The sequence below is a fragment of the Odontomachus brunneus genome, unplaced genomic scaffold (assembly GCF_010583005.1).
Source record: "Odontomachus brunneus isolate Ranch 3 - 2012 unplaced genomic scaffold, Obru_v1 Obru_scaffold_018, whole genome shotgun sequence".
NCBI lineage: Eukaryota > Metazoa > Arthropoda > Insecta > Hymenoptera > Formicidae > Odontomachus > Odontomachus brunneus.
The window spans coordinates 2859024-2880560 of NW_022639468.1; the positions used below are offsets into that span (position 1 = coordinate 2859024).

Below are 21537 nucleotides of genomic sequence, written 5' to 3' on the forward strand. Positions count from 1 at the left end.
AGAGAGAGAGAGAGAGAGAGAGAGAGAGAGAGAGAGAGAGAGAGAGAGAGAGAGAGAAAGATCGTAAGAGAAGGGGGCTTTAAAGGGCGCAAAGAGGGGGAAGGGATCGGGTTCCTCCTGTCAAATGAGGGTGATGGACACCTCTCACTGTGGGAGCTTACCAATACACCTTAGGGGCCTTCGGATGCGCGCATACACGTGCAGTCGCATATGAGCTTGCGATTTACATACAAAGCTTCGTATGACTCGCATACATACACGTGCGTGCCCTCCGCTCGCGCGATAAACACGAGCGCGTTTACGTCGACAGCCTCCTACGTAAACGCAACGAGATGAAACGCCCCCACCATTGCACGAGTCCAGCAACATCTCTCCCTCTTTCTCTTTCTCTCTCTCAGCTTCCCTTCGTTGCTCCATTCTTCAGCGTACGCGCGCTGTGTCGCCGATGCTGGATTGACGAACAAATGACGATCGGCCGAGTGACGATGACGCGTGTATTCACACGTGTGCGAGCACGCACTCCGGTTTGTCACTAATATAGCGCCGCACGTACGCTGCCGTGCGGTTATACAGGGTGCTTTGTGACAATTGCTGCTAAATCTCAGCGTCAAATGCCACGATAAACACAGACGGATCTTCGAACTATCTCTGACAGAAATTTCGCGGGTAATATCCTTTGAAATTTTAATTTATTGAGCGTCTGGGAAATATTATGTTCTGAAGTCAAATTAAAATTATCCGTAAATCATTATACAAATTATCACAAAGCATTTTCCATTTACATACTTAACGCTCAATTTGAAATTCTTGTAGATTTTTTTTTCAAGTACTGCAATAAATAATCGTCTATTCGTACCCCAATTTAAACTTTTGTTAAGGAGAAATGTTTAAATTATCATAACATATCGATCTCGCTGCATTTCTACGTTTGTGTCAGAGTTCCATTTCGTTTTTAAAGGCTTTTTTCATTAATTTGGATGAGTGCATAAATATCCTCGATTTGCAGTATTTCGTATTCTTATACAATTGGTGCAAATCTTACGAAACGTGTCAATCGCAAATTCCTGTAAGACCTCGGATAGCTGGCGGGTCATTAAAACCGCGGACAGTCTCGCGACGGCCGTAATTGCCGTGTGTCACATTGCGCATTGCGCATCGCGGACACATGCCTATGTAGGAAGAACGATAACGCTTTGGTCGGTGCAATGACTTCTTCGGGCTACCGCGATATCACCCTCTTAAGTCTCCGTACAGTCGATATTTATAATCTCGTTTGTTGATGGTGGTGGCCTTATTTCAGCTTCCCCACTCGACATTGTTGTCGGTCACAACAGCACTTCTCGATTAAACAACGAAGATCCTGAAGTCATTTATAGATTAATTGAAGCACGCGTTCTCCCAGTCCCTCTCGAGCCAATTATCATTGAATAATGTTGATATATGACGTACATATATTTTTTATAATTTTTTATTTTTATCATAAAAGAAGATGCATTGTGTTTTGTCACACCTCACGTGAGGATGACGTAAACACGATGTTACGTCGATGCGTTTCCTATTTTATACTTTCTCCTAGTTTTTGTCTTTACAACTTCTATTTTAAAAATTGTTATTTATCTACTTTACATTTATTACAATATTGATAGCATATATCTTTTAATTGATATTTACCACAGTTGGTTTTGTCGTACTTTTACGTCTCAATGTGCCAGTTTGCGCTGGCAAAGTAGTTTAATGGCATTCTACATCCATATAGCTAGATCTAGTATGTGACAACAGCTGGTGGCCTTCCACGTCGACCACGTTCTTTTACGTCGGTAGTCTGTTCGGGAACGTTGTGTTCGGATGGATCGCCGACAAATGGGGCAGAAGGACGGCCTTCTTTTCTATCCTGTTCCTCGAGGTGATACTCTCCATCGCCACGTGCTTCAGTCCGAACTACGTGATTTACACGGTGCTGAGGACTGTGAATGGTCTCTTTTTTCCTGCCATTTACCAAATACCTTTCATACTGGGTACGTAACGCGTACATAAATTATTGGCTCTACAACACCTTCGAATTCCCGATAAAAATATACTCTAAAATTTTAAAATAGCTTAAAAGGCGAATAAAGATACATTTGAAAGACTAGAAAGTCTTTTTCGTCCTCAGTCGATAATAGTACGACAGTAAGAGTACGACAGTAAATAAAAATATTGAAATTGATGTAAAATGATACTCGTGTATGGTGAATTTCATTGCAGCTCTCGAGCTGATGGGACCGAGATACCGAACATTTGCCGGCATGGTAATTTGTATGTTCTTCGCCTCTGCGATGTCTCTTCTAGCGTTGCTGGTAAGTGCCGTAGTTCATAAAATACGCAAGCGCAATATGTAAGGAGCGACATGCCTTTCGCGAGAAATCTCGTCGTCGCCGGCATCTCAAAAGTTCGCATTATCACGCGACGCGACTCGCGTTATCGCGCGGTGGCTGAACAGAGATCGCGCCCACAATAAATTCAACGCGAGGGTGCAACGCGGATCATTTTGCAAGTGATCCATCAGCGTGTATCATACAGAGCGAGCGTATGCAAATGCGAGTGGTCGGTCACGTTCGCTGCATGCAAATAGAAACATTCTGCATTCAGATGTCTCCAGAACGACACGCGCGCGCGTGCGCCACCGCGCCACCGAGCATGCAGATAAATTCTAAATGAAGTCCTCATGTCTGTATATTCGCTCTTGTAACAAGGGACTTGTGACAAGATTTGGCATTGATGAGAATGGTGCTGACGAGGCCTTTAAGTAGAGTTGAGAGCACGATTAAAAATTGTAGAAACATACAAAACTTACAAAATATTATGACAAGTTTTCTTTCTATTGTAAATTTTCTAGGAATTTTCTGTAAGTGATAATTGGAATATATGGCAGGAACTCTGTCTCATTTTCTGATTTTAGAGTAAATCGTATTGATAGGGATTGATCTGTCTGTGTAATACGAAAATAATTTCAATTAAATGTGATCGGTACATACTTTTATATTATCCTCCTGTCAGGGTTACTTGTTAAGGCACTGGTACACCCTATCGTTAGCCACGTCGGTGCCGTTTGTTCTTCTCTTCAGTTATTACTGGATCATCCCCGAGTCACCGCGGTGGCTTCTCAGTAAAAACAGAATAGACGAGGCGGAGGTGATTGTCCAACACATGGCAAAAGTCAATGGCAAGACAGTGCCTACAAATTTTCTCAGGAAGATGGAGGTAATTCCAATTTTCCCAAGTGTATGAGAGAGAATTTCACGATATAACTAATGACTACTTGTGACTGCTATTTAATTATCATTTTACGAATTCCCTGTTTTCTCCTTTTTTTATCAGGATTTATATTTATTATATATATTATATTTTAAATATAATACGTAATAAATATATTTTTCTCAGTATATATATATATGCTCCCAGTATATCTTCCTTGACAGCAGCGTAAGTGTATGAATGAGGAAGAATCACACGAGACTATACGAATGTGTTATTTGCAGGTGGAAATATTAAAGAGACAAGGGATATCGTGTAACGGTAGAAACACCAACGGGAGTAACATCGATGTGGAGGGCGAGAATAGATCGCCACCGACATCCGCGACGCCCATGGACCTGATCACGAATCCAAACATTAGGAAAAAGTTTTTTATTCTTGCCTTCGATTGGGTGGCGAACGCGGTGGTGTACAACGGCCTATCGTATAATGCAACCAATCTGGGTGTCTCCGATTATCTGGCCTTCTTTATCGGTAAAAGCATTAATCTCGATGATGCATGCAATCTAAATCTGTTATTCGTATGCTTCAATAAGAAGAAATTTTTTTTATTCTAAAAAAATAAAAGACTCTTTGCGTTTATTATAGGAGGCATCGTAGAGATTCCATCTTATGTTGTCACGTGGTACGCGATGGATCGATTAGGTAGGCGATGGGTATTGTGTCTAACCATGCTGTTGGGAGGAATCGCTTGCGTGTCCTGCATGTTCGTGCCCGAAGGTACTATTTTGCCGATTTACGTCTTACTTTAAGTTAAAGTTTTGAAGTCATTCGAAGTAACGTTATCTTCTGGAATAATTTGTTTGCTGGAATTATTTTGGATACGCGTGTATATTTCGACTTAAGTATTTGAAAGTTATTACACTTTACTCACGAATGTTTGGTTAGATTTTTAGATAGTTAAGCAGTACATATTAGAATACATTTTTATTAAATATACGTACATACAATATACATCTCTAGTGATATATAAAAATACAATTTTGATGACAAGTGCAAACGATCACTTATAGCGCCGCGTTGCTCATCCTGATATTATTTGATTATAGTTGCGGGATTGAATAAAAGTATTAAGTTGAATCGCGCCTCTGCGTCACGGCGGCCCCAACGTCATTAACTTATTGAATTCGTCATGATAGCGATTGTGATATCACACAACGCAAGCGGGAATTACCGTTTTGACGACGATTGTACCGACGTCATGGGCCCCCATGAGTAAACGTTCGACCTGCTTAGTAAATTAGTATCGCACTGCACGCGTAACTTTGCTCATCAGAAGCAAATTTATTGCGGAACCTATCCAACTCAGTTGCTTCTCTCACGAGAGAGAAGAGAGAGGGATTGTGAGAAAATTTATGTCAATACTTCTCTCTTATTTTAAGGAACATTTAATTTATGTTGTGGGAAAGGATTTTCACAAATTCGAATCCCAACGTTTCGTTTTCTATACACAGTCGACCTTTGTCGCAGCAGATGCGGTCTGGGTGACGGTGTGTCTGGCGATGATCGGAAAATTCGGCATTGCCGCTTCCTTCGCTGTCTTCTACGTCTTTGTGGGAGAGCTACTGCCCACAGTACTGAGATCCCAAGCGATGGGCATAGCCTCGTTCATCGCTGGTATCGGCCTTCTTACCTTTCCCTACATCGTTCACTTAGCAGTCTATTCGAGGGTCCTTCCACTGATCGTGATGGGATCATTGAGCGTCGCCGGTGCACTTACGTCCGTATTCCTACCGGAGACGCTCAACATTCACTTGCCACAAACGATCGAAGAGGGTGAGCTCTTCGGGGCTGACTTCAAACTATGGTCCTGCCCGACAATACCGAGGTTAGCAGTCTCAATGATGAAAAATCCGACCTTTCTAAACATAGGAAAATTAATTTTTTTATTAGATCTTGAAGACTATGAATCTTTAATGAATTAAGACGAAGATCAACATTATTTTTCAGATTTTCGCGTAATTTCAATTCGCGATATAAAGAATCTTATAACTCTACTGTCAAATTGTAATTAATCAATTTCTTTATTCTTCTTACTTACAAAATATCTTGGCGCATTAGGAGAGGCAGGACCGAGTCCGTGCCACTGAGGTTTCTGGTGAACGGCAAACCGGGCAGTTGCCCGTCTACCTCGAAGGTCGCGACACAGGAAGCCGCGACTACGCCGGAGGGCGAAAAGCCAGCTGCCGTGCTGCCTTCGAAAGAAGAAGAAGGGGCGAAGAACTTAAGTACACCCAAAGATGAATCGACGGACGAGACTTTCGTCGAGACCGTCGTCGAGACCGGCGTCGAGCCGAAGACGTTCAGCGCGGTGGTGGAGGTGAACGTGAGCCGCCAGAAGTCGCAATGAGACAATGAGAGACAGTCTTATTAATTAGCACCTTACCACGTGTTGTATTATAATTACCAGTATAGACACGCATTGTATTTATTTTTCCATTTATTATAATGTACTTCCTTTGTAATACCTGCCTTGTGTGTCAGTGTTTGTCGACGGTGAGGTACTTGTTTCCCTCCCTTGTGTCGTAAGAAAGTGCTGTCAATTGTCGTCGCGATGCATGCGTGTACATGTATGTTGAATTAACGCCCTCGAGATCCGTGAGACTTTTAGAGAAGGTTACGCTATACTTTTTTTATGTTTCCAATTAGATGTCGATTTTGCATTTTGTTTTTGCGTTATTAAAGAGGAGTCTTGTTATGATTTCAGTTAGATTGAATAAAATAGTATCTATTAACGGTTTGTGATAATCGCCTGTGTGGAACCTTGCTGATCGATATTTTAAATTCGTATTGATTATCTGCCGTTACACCGTATGTGACAGAATAATGTATAGAAAATTACGTTTACTGTTAAACGTAAATTATATTTCTTTTTTGGTTTGTTTAAAGTGTGCTTTAATCGATATTTGTCGTCACCAAGGGGAACCTGCTAGTCACCTGTTTCTGTTTGAATGACATTTTAGACAAATCCGCGATATTCTCGTCCCTCGTTCTTAAATTTCCCGAAGGATCCAATTTCTTTTACAATCGTTAGGTTTGTCAGCGTTGGACTTCATAAAACTGTATTATCCCTAAAATTTCAAAAGGATACAAAATGCGTGAGATTGTTCATATCCAAGCTGGTCAATGCGGCAATCAAATTGGAGCCAAGGTTAGTATTCACGAAGAAATAAAATATATGTACGATAATGTCAGTAAAGATATAAAAATTTATCGATCGACATATTATAGTATTTTAAACATTAAAATAATATTTGTAATATTGCTATTTTAAATATTTTTTAATTTAATTCTTATCTTAGATTTAAACAAATTCTTATCTTAGACTTAATAAAATTAAATAATTATGTTAAAAATATATATATTGACACATACACAAAAAAACACACATAAATACACACGTAAATAGAGAGCAATGCGTAATTAAAAATTTAATTTTCTAAACAATGGATTAATTAAAATTATTATTCTTTATAAAGATGATCTCTAGACTTCCTGTTAATTAATGCTTAATTAACTGTTAATTAATCTTCCTGACAATGACGTTATTATTTCTCTGTTCTATCTTCGTCAGGCAATAAATTAATTTTTACAAAATTCCTAGTTTTGGGAGGTGATTTCGGATGAGCACGGCATCGATCCTACAGGTTCCTATCATGGGGATTCGGATCTCCAGTTGGAACGAATCAACGTGTACTACAGTGAAGCCACTGGACCGAAATATGTGCCTCGCGCGATTCTGATTGATCTCGAGCCCGGTACGATGGACTCCGTGCGCTCAGGATCGTTCGGACAGATATTTCGACCAGACAATTTCGTATTCGGACAATCGGGGGCTGGCAATAACTGGGCCAAGGGTCATTACACCGAAGGTGCCGAGTTAGTGGACTCAGTGCTCGATGTAGTGAGAAAAGAGGCGGAAGGCTGCGATTGTCTCCAGGGTTTTCAACTCACACACTCGCTGGGAGGTGGTACCGGGTCCGGAATGGGCACTCTGCTCATCACGAAGATCCGAGAAGAGTACCCGGATAGAATCATGAGCACATTCTCCGTAGTACCCTCTCCCAAGGTCTCCGACACCGTTGTGGAGCCCTATAACGCTACTCTGTCGGTTTACCAATTAGTGGAGAACACTGATCAAGCTTATTGCATCGACAACGAAGCCCTTTATGACATTTGTTTCCGTACTCTGAAGCTGTCTACTCCTACGTACGGTGATCTAAATCACTTGGTTTCCGCTACCATGTCCGGTGTGACAACCTGTCTAAGGTCTGTAGGATAAAAACATCAGATTATTATGCGTCTTAATAAGAAATTGGAAATTCTATCTACTTTAGAAGTTGAAAGTATAACGGACGGTATAACAGAAACGCTACATCATGTTATTCTCTTTTCTGCAATATCATTCCAACATCTTTCCTTCAAACATCAATAGATTTCCCGGTCAACTGAACGCTGATCTGAGGAAACTCGCGGTAAACATGGTGCCGTTTCCCCGACTACATTTCTTCATGCCCGGTTTCGCGCCACTTACGTCCCGAGGTAGCCAACAGTACCGTGCGCTTTCCGTGCCGGAGCTCACCCAGCAAATGTTCGACTCCAAGAACATGATGGCAGCTTGTGATCCTCGTCATGGTCGTTATCTGACTGTGGCGGCCGTCTTCAGAGGTAGGATGTCCATGAAGGAGGTGGACGAGCAAATGCTCAACATCCAGAACAAGAATAGCTCATACTTTGTCGAGTGGATACCAAATAACGTGAAAACCGCCGTCTGTGACATTCCACCCCGCGGCCTCAAGATGTCTGCCACCTTTATCGGCAACTCGACAGCTATTCAAGAATTATTCAAGAGAATTTCTGAACAGTTCTCTGCCATGTTCAGAAGGAAAGCTTTCCTGCACTGGTATACTGGTGAAGGTATGGACGAGTTGGAATTCAACGAAGCGGAGTCAAACATGAACGACCTGGTGTCGGAATATCAACAATATCAGGACGCGACAGTGGAGGATGAGGAGTTGACGGACGAGTAGAAAATGAAGAAATAGAAGAAAGAGGAATGGAGAAGCACGTTCACGTTTACAAGTTTCTTTTTCGACGGTGCATGTTTTATTTTGACTTGTTTACTTATTTTTTAGTAATCTTTTACAATATTTTATATGTCGATAGTATGAGTGTATATTTGAAAAAAATTCCGACCACTTATAGTGTTCGTAGCTTTTATGAAATTTCTAATAAACAACACATCAAAATAAGTCGGATTAATCTTCGAGTTTGAAGTCGGCAGTCGTGACATTAATTAATGAACTTCTTCGGAGCGATTTTTCCCAATATTCACGAATTACATTCACGAGTTGCACTCTTTGTCGCATTAATAGCACATCTGTATCAGTTAATGGCATCGTCCGTGCTGTGACATATAAATATGCGCACCTCTTAAATAAGACTAGTAATCGCAGGCGTTTAGACGCGGCTCTCGCTATCGAACTCGTTATCGTCCTTCTAGCCAACTGACATTGATGAAGCCAAGGCCTCGGCAAAAATTAGCGATCGCGCATTATCTCATCGGTGCCCCGAGGGCAAACACTTTATTATCACGTGCAATCGTAGCGAACAACGGAGAACGCGTGTTATTGCACGAGCTGCGTCGGGCCACACTAGCGAAGACACTTGGCTCGGTGCATTCGCGCGTGTCAACTTTAATACATTATCCGTCGCCGTTTTTACGGAACATAGCCGCGAGTAACTGACGCAAAAACGCGTTTTGCAATTACGCAAATCGCAAAAAATATGAAAAATTTCACGAAGATTCCCGATATATCTTGTTTGAATAGAAGGAAGGTGAAATTCGCGAATAGTTACGCGTTGTGATTGGACGAAAAGACGTGTGACAGGAACACACCGGAGTACACCGTGACGTGACCATATAACATCAGCGATGTGAGGAAGATATTTGAAAGAACGGTAAAGTATAACTGTGCAAAAGAATAAATCTAATGAACTATTAATCATTTTGCATAGATAATTAAGAACACATATGCCAGGCACAGCAAGTACAGAGTTATCGAGATATATATTGTATCGTTCATTTTACACGATGCTAAGTTCAGGTTGGATGTGTTGTAAATTGTCGTAAGATGAGCAGAACAAAATATAGAAACATGTAATTGATTAAATTAAAGAATTTTGTTAATTTTTTTTCTTGTAATTGAAGTTCAAAATTATCAATTGAAATCGAAATGAGGGAAATTGTGCACATACAATTGGGACAATGCGGTAACAATATTGGAAAAAAGGTAACCTGTATTGTACTATGAAAAGATAATTTTTATTCTAATATAGATATATAATATATATGTTTTCCACATAATATTTTAGTTGTATGTAAACCAATAATTATTTTTAAAATATTTAGATAATCTCTTGGTTAGATGTATTTTGACAGTAGAACAAATTATAAAGTAGTCCTTGCATAAAAACTGTCATTTTAAATTTGATTCATAGTTTTGGGAAGTAATTTCAGACGAGCACGGGTTGAATCCAGTTGGCAGATTCGTCGGGGAGTCAGATCTTCAATTGCAACGCATTAACGTATATTTTGCAGAAAATGCAGGTATCAATCTTTAATAATACAATTACGTTTTTGTCGGATCATGCTCTCTCACAAGCGTTGCACAACGTTAATCGCGAACATTAAGTATTTCTTTGTAATACGGCATGCATGACTGTTTCCGTCACAATGACTGTAATAACGATATAATTAAAGGCAATCGACGCGAAACGATACGACGATTATCCCGTCAGGCGATATCATCGGCAATCGTTTTTTTCAGCTGAGAGATACGTGCCCAGGGCTATTCTCGTTGACCTCGACCGCAAAGGCTTGGAACCCGTGTTATCTGGACCGTACGGCAACCTATTTAAGCCCGACAATGTCGTGGTCGGGACAAACGGGGCTGGCAACAATTGGGCCAAGGGTCATTACACCGAAGGAGCGGAGCTCGCGGACTTGACCTTGGAGCTCGTGCGAACGGAAGCCGAGAGCTGCGATTTAATCCAAGGTTAAAAGTTCAGCAGACTCCGTGAGGAATATGACGTTGCTTCAACGCTGCAATGGCCAACAATGTTATCGTTTGTGTGGCGTCAAAGCGGCTATTTTATCTACATAATGTTTAAAAGAGAAATTAGAATTTAAAAGAGAGATTATTAATTATAATTAGTATGAAGTAGGGCCTATCAACCTAGCTGAAATAATGTGATATTAACAATATTAGTACAATTAATTAACATCGATTTATGTAAATATAGATAAATTTAATTGTTTATAACACTACGTCATTTGCATTTGGCTTTTATAGGCTCTTTTTCATATTGATTTTAATTCGTCAGAGCCTTTCTCATTTCCTTTACCATAAATTATATTATTATTATTATTACAAATTTTTTTTATATTAAATTGCTTGATATTATTTGTACTTTTAGAGCTATTATTCTGATTCTAATTTGTCTTATATGCTTTCGTTATGTTCTTGAAACAAGATTTTTCCCGAAGCTTGTTTCAAAAGGGATTAATGATCATCATTAACAAAGGTATACAGATCGTGCACGCTCTGGGCGGTGGCACCGGGTCAGGCATGGGCAGTTTACTCGCTCAGAATATAATCGACGAGTACCCCGACAGAGTGTTGAAATCTTACATCGTAATGCCATCGTCGAAGAAGTCGGACATCGTAGTGGAGCCTTACAACGCGGTGTTATCGATTAATCACCTGATCGAATGCATCCATCAAGTCTTCTATATGGATAACGAAGCTCTCTATTATATTTGCAATAGTGTCTTGAGACTCCTCTCGCCGACTCATGACGACATGAATTATTTAATCTCAATCTGCATGTCGGGCATCACCACATGTTTGAGGTTTGCAGGAGAATTCAGGCATTTGAATACAAAATACAACGTTTGAGCTTTTTTCAATTGTAGATGTTGATAGTAATTACGCATTTTTCGTGTAAGATAGACATTTTCGAAAAACTGCAGAAACTTTTATATTCTAAGCAATTTTTTTTCTTACGTTATTCCTTATTTAGATTCCCAGGACAGTTAAATACGGACCTCAAGAAGCTTTTGGTGAACATGGTGCCGTTTCCACGGCTGCATTTCTTCGTGCCTGGATACGTGCCTTTAACAGCAGGTAGATCAGTTCCTTACAGTCTTCTCTCGGTTCAAAAACTGACACAACAGATGTTCAGTGTTAACAGTATGTTTGCCGATTGTGATCCCAGAAAGGGACGATTCCTCACTGCTGCCGCAATCTTCCGAGGCAGAATATCTCCCAAGGTGTTTATAAGTTTGATTGCATAATGACTGAGATATTTTTGAAATATTCGACAATCTTTCACAATTTTTACTGCATTGAGTGAAGAAATATGCTAGAAAACAGTGCGAGAAAGGATTCGTCTTCTAGTGTTTTGCCTTACTAACAAAATTTAATTTTTTGTTTCAGCACGTGGGCGAGCAAATGTACAATATACAAAACAAGAACAGCAAATATTTTGTCGGTTGGATTCCACACAACATCAAAACTGCTATATGCGACGTACCGCCGCGTGATGTGAGCATGTGTGCAACTTCGTTATCAAACACAACCGCGATTTGTGAGCCGCTTAAAAGGCTGTCCGACCTCTTTCAGAGTTTATTTACAAAAAGGGCATATCTTCATTGGTATATCAATGAAGGTATGGAGGAGTCTGAATTCACGGAAGCTCATGACAAACTGTACTCCCTAATCTCCGAATATCAACAGTATCAAGAGAATTCTAACAAAAGCGAAAAATTCGTACAATAGAGGCGCACAAACGACAAACTATATGATAGGAAGAAGCATGAGAGAAGATTATATAAATATTAAAACTGATATTTTAAGCATATTAGGCCAAAAAATAACGAAACTATGTGAATTGTTAATTGTATTATACATGATTTCCTAATAATTTTAAGAATACTTCCAAGTGAAATCAAGCATTTTTTACTACTTAGATCGTTACTAAGAGATGACATGTTGTTCTATTAGAAGGAATAACGGGGGAAAGAATTTATCCTCAAAATTTTAATCCCTGTAATTTGATACTTTATCGCTTTGAGATTTATGCTAAAAGTACAACGAAAGCGTGATTTTTCAAGAATTTTTATTGCAATCCATTCCATGCCACATTCATCCAAGTGACATATCAAGATTCATATAATTATCACTAGTGAAGCCGAATGTAATATAAGCATATCTGAGGTCAACGAGAGACGGAAGTCTCGCCACATTTTAATTATGTACTTCATGTTGTCATTCGCAATTGTTGCAATTGCTGTCAAATGTTCGTCTCTCTCTCTCTCTCTCTCTCTCTCTCTCTCTCTCTCTCTCTCTCTCTCTTCCTAAATATATTCTTTACCAAAACACTTCAGTATCACAATTCGTTAGAAAGTGATCTCGATCGCCTATATTACATTCGTCGCCTCGATTACAAAGTGCATCGTATATAAAAGTATCAAAAGACTGCTCCTCGAGAGCACACGGTCGATCGTGGGATCTTACGATGACGGACAGAGAAGCTGAAGGTAAACCCAGAAGAAGGAAACGTCGCGTTGACTTCAGTCACCTCATTCTTGCTCGCAGGTCTCGAAATCGTCGGCGCACTCCTCCGTTTCGAAGTCCTCCTCCGCCGTGGCTTCCTGATATTGCTGGTATTCGGACACCAAATCATTCATGTTCGATTCTGCCTCGGTGAATTCCATCTCGTCCATACCTTCACCGGTATACCAATGCAGGAAGGCCTTCCTCCTGAACATCGCCGTGAACTGTTCGGAGATCCTCTTGAACAGCTCCTGAATAGCGGTGGTGTTGCCGATGAAAGTCGACGACATTTTCAGCCCCTTCGGCGGGATGTCGCAGACCGCCGTCTTCACGTTGTTCGGTATCCACTCGACGAAATACGAGCTGTTCTTGTTTTGCACGCTCAGCATTTGCTCGTCGACCTCCTTCATGGACATCCTACCGCGGAAGACCGCCGCCACAGTGAGATACCGGCCATGGCGAGGATCGCAGGCCGCCATCATATTTTTCGCGTCGAACATTTGCTGAGTGAGCTCCGGCACGGAAAGTGCAGAGTACTGTTGCATGGACCTGGACGTAAGAGGCGCGAAACCTGGCATAAAGAAGTGCAGACGTGGGAAAGGCACCATGTTCACTGCGAGCTTCCGTAAGTCGGCGTTCAGCTGGCCGGGGAACCTAAAAAAGTTTATTTGAAAGCGTTAATTTCCTCTACGTTCGTAAGTAAACTTGCAAGGATTCACAAGACTACCAAATTAACTAATGATTGCAAAATTAATCAATGAAATATTTATTAGTATTTATCATTCTTATCATGAAGATATTTTACGAATAAATGTATGAAGATATTTAAGCATAAATTAAAAATATATGAGGATTGTTTGATTTATGAAATTTATTCTTCTACATGTCTGCTTATTGCTTTTCGCACCAACCTGAGGCAAGTGGTTACTCCGGACATAGTGAGCGAGACCAGGTGATTGAGATCGCCGTAGCTCGGATTGGAAACCTTCAATGTGCGGAAACAGATGTCATATAAGGCCTCGTTATCGATGCAATAGGTTTCATCAGTGTTCTCCACTAATTGATGCACCGACAGCGTTGCATTGTAGGGTTCCACCACTGTGTCGGACACTTTGGGTGACGGCATCACCGAGTAAGTATTCATGATTCGGTCAGGATATTCCTCACGAATCTTAGAGATCAGCAAGGTGCCCATCCCAGACCCAGTACCACCTCCTAGAGAGTGAGTTAGCTGGAAACCCTGAAGGCAGTCGCAGTTCTCGCACTCCTTCCTCACCACGTCGAGAACGGAATCTACCAACTCGGCGCCCTCGGTGTAATGACCCTTCGCCCAGTTATTGCCAGCACCGGATTGCCCGAACACGAAGTTGTCCGGTCGAAAGAGTTTCCCGTAAGCGCCGGAACGAACGGCGTCCATCGTTCCGGGCTCCAAGTCCAGTAAGATTGCGCGCGGCACATATTTTCCCCCGTTCGTGGATGTCGCGACTGGAACGCAGAAGGACGGAATTCAAGAATTCATTAATTCGTGTCTTACTTATTCAGGCATCCTGAGAAGCAGAAAAATCCAAAAGACATCTAGCAATATTCAGAGTCCTTGAAAAAGCAATTTATATAACGAGGCTGTATTAGGTGGAAACGTATGAGGAAGGTGCTTCCAACGTGAAGCGTATTCTCGAGTATCGCCAATAAGAACGATTGTATTCAATAGTTGCCGCGACACGCGGAAGATACGGCGTCGATGCGTCCATATTAAATCGGCCGCTATTGTCATTCCACCGAAAACTCGTATCGACTTTAATGGTCGACGGAAATGCGTATACGGTTGAAACCGCGTGCCTGCGTCGTTTGCAAATGAGTAGCGCTACCTCAACAGTCGGAATAATGTGGACACTAACGTTGTGCGATAATGAAAGATAATCGAGTAACACCGCAGTGGTGAAGGTATTAATTTTAACACAGGCCAATATAATCGCGTTTAGTGAGGGATAAAACGTATTTATCGTTAGTGCTAAACGAGCTAATATCATCATTAGGACGTGCATCAATAAAAACCTAACAATTTAAAATAAAAATGAAAAACGCAGTGAAGATAAACCACGGGAAGTAAGTCAATGTAAATCTGCCTCGTGTGCTGTAATCTATTTTTAACAACTCATTTGCGTTGTCGGTACGTGAGTTTCAGCGATTCGTTAACTAAATTGTTTCTAGCGCGGAACACGCGCGTCGCGCGTTACATTCCTGGAAATAACTCCATTTCTACGGCACGAACGAAAACGCATGACAATTTCTGGGGCCTGACTGTGTCGCGGTGTGCAACTCTAACATCCGAACATACAAAGCGGTTATTTTTGGCCTAAATGCATGTCCCGACGTTCCTTTTCTCCATCGCGCCGAGTATCGGCGCGGGACAGCGCGCTTTTCTACCTTTCTCGTTGCTGCTATTTTCGACGCGTGTCGGGAGAATTCGCCGCGAACGCTCGTCACTCGAAAAGATCTCTCTCTGCCGCGCATCGCGAAATCTGATTTCATTTCTTCTATCGATTGTTATTATCGAATGTGCTGAGTGTCAGACGTTAAGACACGAGTGTCGAACTTCTCCGTCATTCTTGGCGTTTCTACTTTTAAGACTGCACTCATTCTCGCGCACGTCCTTTCACCGAGGAGTCAGGTGCATCGAGTAACCTGATTTCCATTAACAATAATGTGTGTCACTATGTGTATGCACGTGAGAAGATTATCGTACAAAGATAATGATACGATGTATCAGTGTGATATTGCCTGATTTACAACATAGCAAGCCTCTCGTTAAATTTGGTATCGAGCCTGAATCATTCAAAAGCAAGTTACACGAGTCACAATACGAAGGAGAGATTTTTTCCTCAAAATCCATCAGTGACTCACTGTGAACATAAGCGAGTGTGTTGTGATACGATATATAATAAATTTTAGCGACGGCCTGAGTTCCAAGCGGATTGCATTCCACTTATATTCAAGGAGGGAGAGCACGCGAGGCCATAATGTTTAACATGCCCTTACCAGATGCTTCATTGTAATATACGGAGATTCGCTCGAGCTGCAGATCGCTGTCTCCATGATAAATGCCCGACTGGTCGATGCCGTGCTCCTCGGAAATAACTTCCCAGAACTGCAACGTGATTCGTTAACATTACGCTATATAAATCAACCGCTCTCGGAGCCTCTCTCGTATCTTCATATCGTCATTAAAGATTTGATTTAGCGATAGCGCAGCGAGCGAGGGCGTGTGTTTAATAGCTCGGCGTAAAAATAGCGGACATCTTTCCTTAATCATTTTCCAAACATAGCCCCCGTCGCCGGGGTTTATTCCGCCGGAATTTTCGTTGCGCTTAAAGCCACTCGAGGTGTCGAGCGAAGGGCGACTTCCCTCCGATCCGTGGTGGCGTTGCCCCAAACGCAACGACAGCCTTAGGCCGGGGACAAGGATAACACGCGCGCGACATCCAAAAATAGAGACGCACGGAATTAACGCGGCCTGTGCCCCCTGGCTCATGTCCACCCTCCCGTTAAACATTTCTCCTCTCTCCATTTGTCTTGTCTTTACTATTTTCTCCTCCTATTAATAGCGAGCCAGTGTGCCGGTCGCCATGGCCTCGCCTCGCCGAAACGCGACCCTCCGATTATTCTAAATGCATCTTCGCCGTGCGCTCGCGTACGCGACGTTCGCATCGCGCTCGTTATTGCGCAAATCACAGGAAGCAGGAAATAATTTCCCTCGATCTCACTCATCATAATTGAGCAGTAGTTGCGCTTGTTAAATATAGTCGGGAAAAAATTAAATTTGAAACTAAATTAAATTCTAAATTAATTTTTGACAGAACAAAAACCGCTAAGCTTTCAATAAGCAATATATATATATATATATATATATATATATATATATATATCGCGTTCTCTAGTGGATTTATCTGCGTTGTAAAAAAATTAAATCTAAGATCTTTACAAAGTGAAATTATGCATTACTTTACTTACAAGAAGATTTTAAATTTAAATAGGCTTTTTAAGAACCTTACCGGTGTGTTACAGACTGGGAACGAATAGAATGCGAAACTGTAGTCGAGTTACTGCAACATGTTCAGCCAATTTACCGTGTGCTTCTTTGCGCGCTGACTTTCGCGGATTTCTCACAACTGTTCCAATCGACCGAGAAGCATCATCGTAAGATCGCGTAGATCACAATTGTCTGTAATTCCACGGAGGCATCATTTCTGTTTCCTACGATCGTTAAATTCTTTCAAGCGGAAAACAATGCCGCTCTGGGAATTGCATCTAGGATGGAGTGAAGGGACGATCCTTTTCAAGGAAGAGACGATCGTTCGAGCGCACCACTTTCTGAATCGACAGGAGTAACGCAACTCAATTGCAAAAACAGAATCGACGGGTCGATTGGCTTGAATGAATAAAATACATTTTCTTCACGTATGCATCTTCATCCAAAGTTATTTATTTATAAATCTTCAGAAATAAAAAGATTTATATATCATAGGTGCATACAGATCGCCATAGAGACTCATTTGCGTAATAGCGCAATTAATAAGAAAAGCAAATACATCTTATATCGTGATGTTTTTTTAATTAACTAGTGAATAAACACTGATTGAAATAAGTTGAACACGATATTTCATTGATTTAGTATATTACTGTTATTCGATTATATTTTTTCTTATTGTTTCACACACACACACCACATTATATTTTTTCTTATTGTTTCACACACACACACACACTACCAAATCTATTTGATCTTTAATTTGTTTTGTGAAAATGACTCACTAGGTACTCTGTATTTTAGTCCGTCATCTAGCGTGCGTCATTGCTCGATGAGCAATATCAAATGAAAAAAAAGTTCTAATTCCATAAAAGTTATACGGAAACGCGATAAAGTCCCGTTTATCAAAGGTAAATATTGATAAAGCGAGAAGTTTACCTTTGGAGCATTGAATCATCACAATTCTTGAATCGAGCAATCGGGTTAACACAATATTCATTAAAGTTATATTAAAATATCGTAAAAATTTTGACAATGATATAAGAAAATGCGTGATAATATTGTACAAGATATTCTTTTCTTTAAAATGATAAGCAAAGAGCACATATTAAAATATATAAGAAAAATAATCAGGAGAATATAAAATATCTGACTTCATACATATATAAGAAAGAAACGTCAAATTTTTTTTATATCGTTTGGTACAACAAAAATAATCGAGTGTATCGTAAGCCCCCAAGTTGTCACGCCAATGAACAGGATCAATGAGATTAGCGAATCTGAAGTGCTTCTCGCACGATAATTTTAGTTTCTCGCCGTGCATCAATAACAATCTTACTTAGAAGAAACAAACAACAAATAATTAACAACTGGAAATTTTCAATTATATATCAGCGATATTTTTTTTTCACTTAATTCACTCTGTTTAAAATGAGCTTGTAATTGTACATCAAAATGCATTTTGTTTGTAGAGGATTTATGAAGATTGAATTATTTGCTTTCTTAGACAACTAATCAATCTTGAAAAATGGATTCTGGACCGGCTCTTCGTACGTCCACGCGTTTTCACGCCATTGAATGGTAGTGACGATTACTGCAGAATTTTAAGTGCTCTCTCTCTGAGAGTACGCGAGCGTCGTTTCCTGCCCCTGTTTCCCGCGAATGCCAGCGCGATTAAAACTTGGATCACTTTACGCACTTTGGCTGCACGAAATAGAAGGGAGAGGGAGGGGGGGCTTCTCTCAATAGTGAAGCGCGAACGCAGCGGAAAGACTTTAAATTCCATCTCGTTGCGCGCCGCCTTATCTTCGAGTCGATTATAGCCGTGGTCAGACGATACTACCGAGAAAGGTTGTATCGTGGTTTTTTTGTAGATATAACATAATGCTTGCTCCCGACGATTACCACTCAGACCAATCTCCATCGGAGGTACCGATATAGCCGAAAGAGAAAGAAAGGGAGAGAGAGGGGAAATTTACAAGATCGCTCAGAGATCAGAACAATGTTTCGTAATATTTTGCTAATCATATCTGATTGTTACAAAAACATATCGTAATTGTAGTAATTTCTGCGATCAAAATAGCATCTAGTGTTCGGTAAAATGAGTATTCGGTGCGCCGATACAATGTTTCCCGTTAATGACTGAAATATTTTTCTCAACAAAGGGTTATTGCAAATTGTGCTTCAAAAATACATATGAATAACGAATCTTTATTCTTTGATGAATTTTAGCTGGATGTTATTCTAATTGAATCGTAAAATATCGCATCACGATATCTACACGGAGAAAAACAACTTGGTTAGTGTAACTGAATTTTCTGTTACTTGAGGATTAGATGGAAAATTCGGTTGGAGGAACTGTAGGACAGATCTGTAGGAAGTTTCCACTCATCAATCAATTATTCTCAGCTATCTGTGAAAGTTTAGACGAATGTTTTCGAACACAGTAACACAGTATAGCCACAAGAAGACTTGAAGGGCGCAACTTTTCTGGAAACCACGTCTAGTAAACTAGGATCGATACTCCGAAGACGCTGAGTCATAATACTCGGTTTGTTCTCCCCTGAATTGACGACCCGTTGTCTTAACGCGACATAAACCACGGTTTTACAGCTAATTTCCGGTCGCGCGTATCTTTGCAAACAGATAAATTATTCTCGTCTCATCGACGCTTTTGCAACGCTCCACACCCAGTCGGACGCGCGCCAATGAACCTCGGCTTTCATTCACAGTCCTGACTTTTGATGCAGAAACTGTTGGACCCTGAAGTTATTAGCAGTTATAAGCTATAATTTGACGGTATATTGTAACTCCATGGATGGAATAATTGAATATTAATAAAGCTAACTGAAAATTAGGAAATGATCAGCTTCAAACTTGTCGTAGATTTTGATCGACCGAAACGCGTCTTGTCATTCCTCAAAGAACTTTGTGTGAACCGCCCTCAAGAATCAAGAAGGAAGGAATCCGTCATCTTCTTCCTCGACACAACGGATTTTCTCCCGTTAAACATTGACCACGGAAAAATTAATCTCCAACCTGCTGTAGAATCCGCAGTTATATGACACACGGCTCGCGCGACTTCGTTACGCTCGACATAGACTCAACTTCGCACGCTCGAGGGGAAAGAGATGCTTCTTTAGAGCTTAGGTCGTGGACCTACCTTCGCACCGATCTGGTTGCCGCATTGTCCTGCCTGCAGATGCACGATCTCCCTCATCTTGTTTTTCTTTCAAAACGGCGTACGTCGCGAGGGAACAGCTGATCTCTCACTCTCTCTTTATCCTCCTAGGTCCTGGGTCCGTTCCTCGGGCTCGTGTACGTGGGTCGATCCGCCTGTGCGTGCGCGCTCGGCGTGTCGGAACGGAGTGCGGAGCGTGTGCAGCTAAGTGCAACCGAGGAGAAGTGCAGCGGGCCGTCGCGCCTGCGAACGGAGTCGAGCCTACGAATGATGACGAGCGTGAACAACTGACGAGGGAAACGTGTCGGTGTCCTGAGCTCCACTCTCTGGAAGCTCGAGGCTGTGGACTCTGTGGAGGACGATGGGGTAGACCTAGGAGAGGAGGAAGAGGGAAGAGGGGGGAGGAATCCGTCGTCGCGACGGGCAGAAAAGCAGAAAGGGGGGCGGATGGACGGAAGGACGGGTGATAAGCGACACGGGAGTAACGGGGAGGAAAAACAACGGAATCGTACTTCGTGTCGGGGTGTTTCCGAAAGGGGTGTGAACCGGCGATACGGTTGTATTTTTGAGTGCACGCTCCCGGTTTAGTTTTTTCTCATCCTCCCTGTAAATTTTTTTGCGCAAACATCCTCTGTGGATGATCATTTCTCTTCTTATCAGCGACGCTGACATCTGTTGATTGTTGCAAGCGCAAAATTAATTTTACGAGTGGCGCATATTAATTTCCGCCGCGTGTATCGATTCGTCGCGAATTAATCGTAACTCTTGTGCGTGTCGGAGTAAAATATGATTCAATACGGCCGCACAATTATTTTCTATCGGATTACCTCGGAGTGCATTCACCGGAACTGTAACAAGAGACGGGACTTTTTTTGGAAAGTGCTTCCTTTTTTTCCTGCTTCAATACCTGCAGGCGAAGGTATCACATTCAACGGATGCGTTTCGGTCATGTGCATTCTGGGCCACACATGCATGCTGTTAATATCCGTCGTGGTTACGACCAACGTGTTAAATTGTGGAGCAACGTGAGATAAATGAGATTAATATAACTTTCTTCTTTATCATTTTACAGTTTTACCGTTTCACATAAAGAATCGTTAGAAAAGTAATTTTAATTTTTCTGCAACAAATTTGTGCAACTGCGAAAAATGATAAAATGAAAAACTCTCTTAATTGGTTCTTTTAATTGGTCTAATATATTTGAAATGTTTTTTTATACAATATTTTTTTATACTATTTTATATAATAATTAAATAGAGGTACGTCTCGCTACAATATTTCACATAATTTTTCATATGTAAACATAAAATATTTATGTTAAAGCCTCAACATAATAGTTAATCATTTCAAATTGCAGTGTACGAGAAGAATCGTACGATTTGTTACGGCACGTTCGAGTTCGTGCGAATGCATATCGT

At 41.1% G+C, this 21537-nt stretch overlaps 4 protein-coding genes across 7 annotated transcripts in view; 3 read left to right on the forward strand and 1 right to left on the reverse strand.

Annotated features, from left to right (window-relative positions):
- LOC116841799 (organic cation transporter 1-like) overlaps positions 1–5759 on the forward strand; it is a 22386-nt gene extending 16627 nt beyond the window's left edge. For 2 of the 3 annotated variants that reach the window (XM_032810175.1, XM_032810176.1), the window contains exons 4-10: positions 1757–2015; positions 2245–2336; positions 3037–3240; positions 3519–3768; positions 3883–4014; positions 4768–5122; positions 5356–5644. In XM_032810175.1, coding sequence (XP_032666066.1) covers positions 1757–2015; positions 2245–2336; positions 3037–3240; positions 3519–3768; positions 3883–4014; positions 4768–5122; positions 5356–5644 — 1581 coding nt within the window. Of the gene's footprint in view, positions 1–1756; positions 2016–2244; positions 2337–3036; positions 3241–3518; positions 3769–3882; positions 4015–4767; positions 5123–5355 lie in introns of all 3 variants that reach the window. The other variant, XM_032810177.1, reaches the window with a different exon arrangement.
- A 156-nt stretch (positions 5760–5915) lies between these two features.
- On the forward strand, positions 5916–8463 carry LOC116841802 (tubulin beta chain-like). The gene is made up of 3 exons (XM_032810180.1): positions 5916–6445; positions 6899–7563; positions 7730–8463. The coding sequence occupies exons 1-3, from the start codon at positions 6389–6391 to the stop codon at positions 8322–8324; spliced, it is 1317 nt and encodes a 438-aa protein (XP_032666071.1). The 5' UTR covers positions 5916–6388; the 3' UTR covers positions 8325–8463.
- Positions 8464–8676: 213 nt separating this feature from the next.
- On the forward strand, positions 8677–12802 carry LOC116841803 (tubulin beta-1 chain-like). Of its 2 annotated transcripts, none has more exons than XM_032810182.1 (6): positions 8677–9587; positions 9796–9904; positions 10125–10352; positions 10882–11209; positions 11380–11483; positions 11796–12052. In XM_032810182.1, exons 1-6 carry the CDS (start codon positions 9531–9533, stop codon positions 11900–11902), a joined length of 933 nt encoding a protein of 310 aa, XP_032666073.1. In that variant the 5' UTR covers positions 8677–9530; the 3' UTR covers positions 11903–12052. The 2 variants fall into 2 exon arrangements, with proteins under 2 accessions (XP_032666073.1, XP_032666072.1); XM_032810181.1 differs by having other exon boundaries at positions 8764–9587; positions 11380–11629; positions 11796–12802.
- LOC116841800 (tubulin beta chain-like) lies at positions 12461–20462 on the reverse strand. Its single transcript, XM_032810178.1, has 4 exons — positions 20102–20462; positions 15951–16059; positions 13826–14399; positions 12461–13568 (listed from the first exon to the last, which is right to left on the reverse strand). Exons 1-4 carry the CDS (start codon positions 20156–20158, stop codon positions 12941–12943), a joined length of 1368 nt encoding a protein of 455 aa, XP_032666069.1. The 5' UTR covers positions 20159–20462; the 3' UTR covers positions 12461–12940.
- Positions 20463–21537: the final 1075 nt, after the last annotated feature.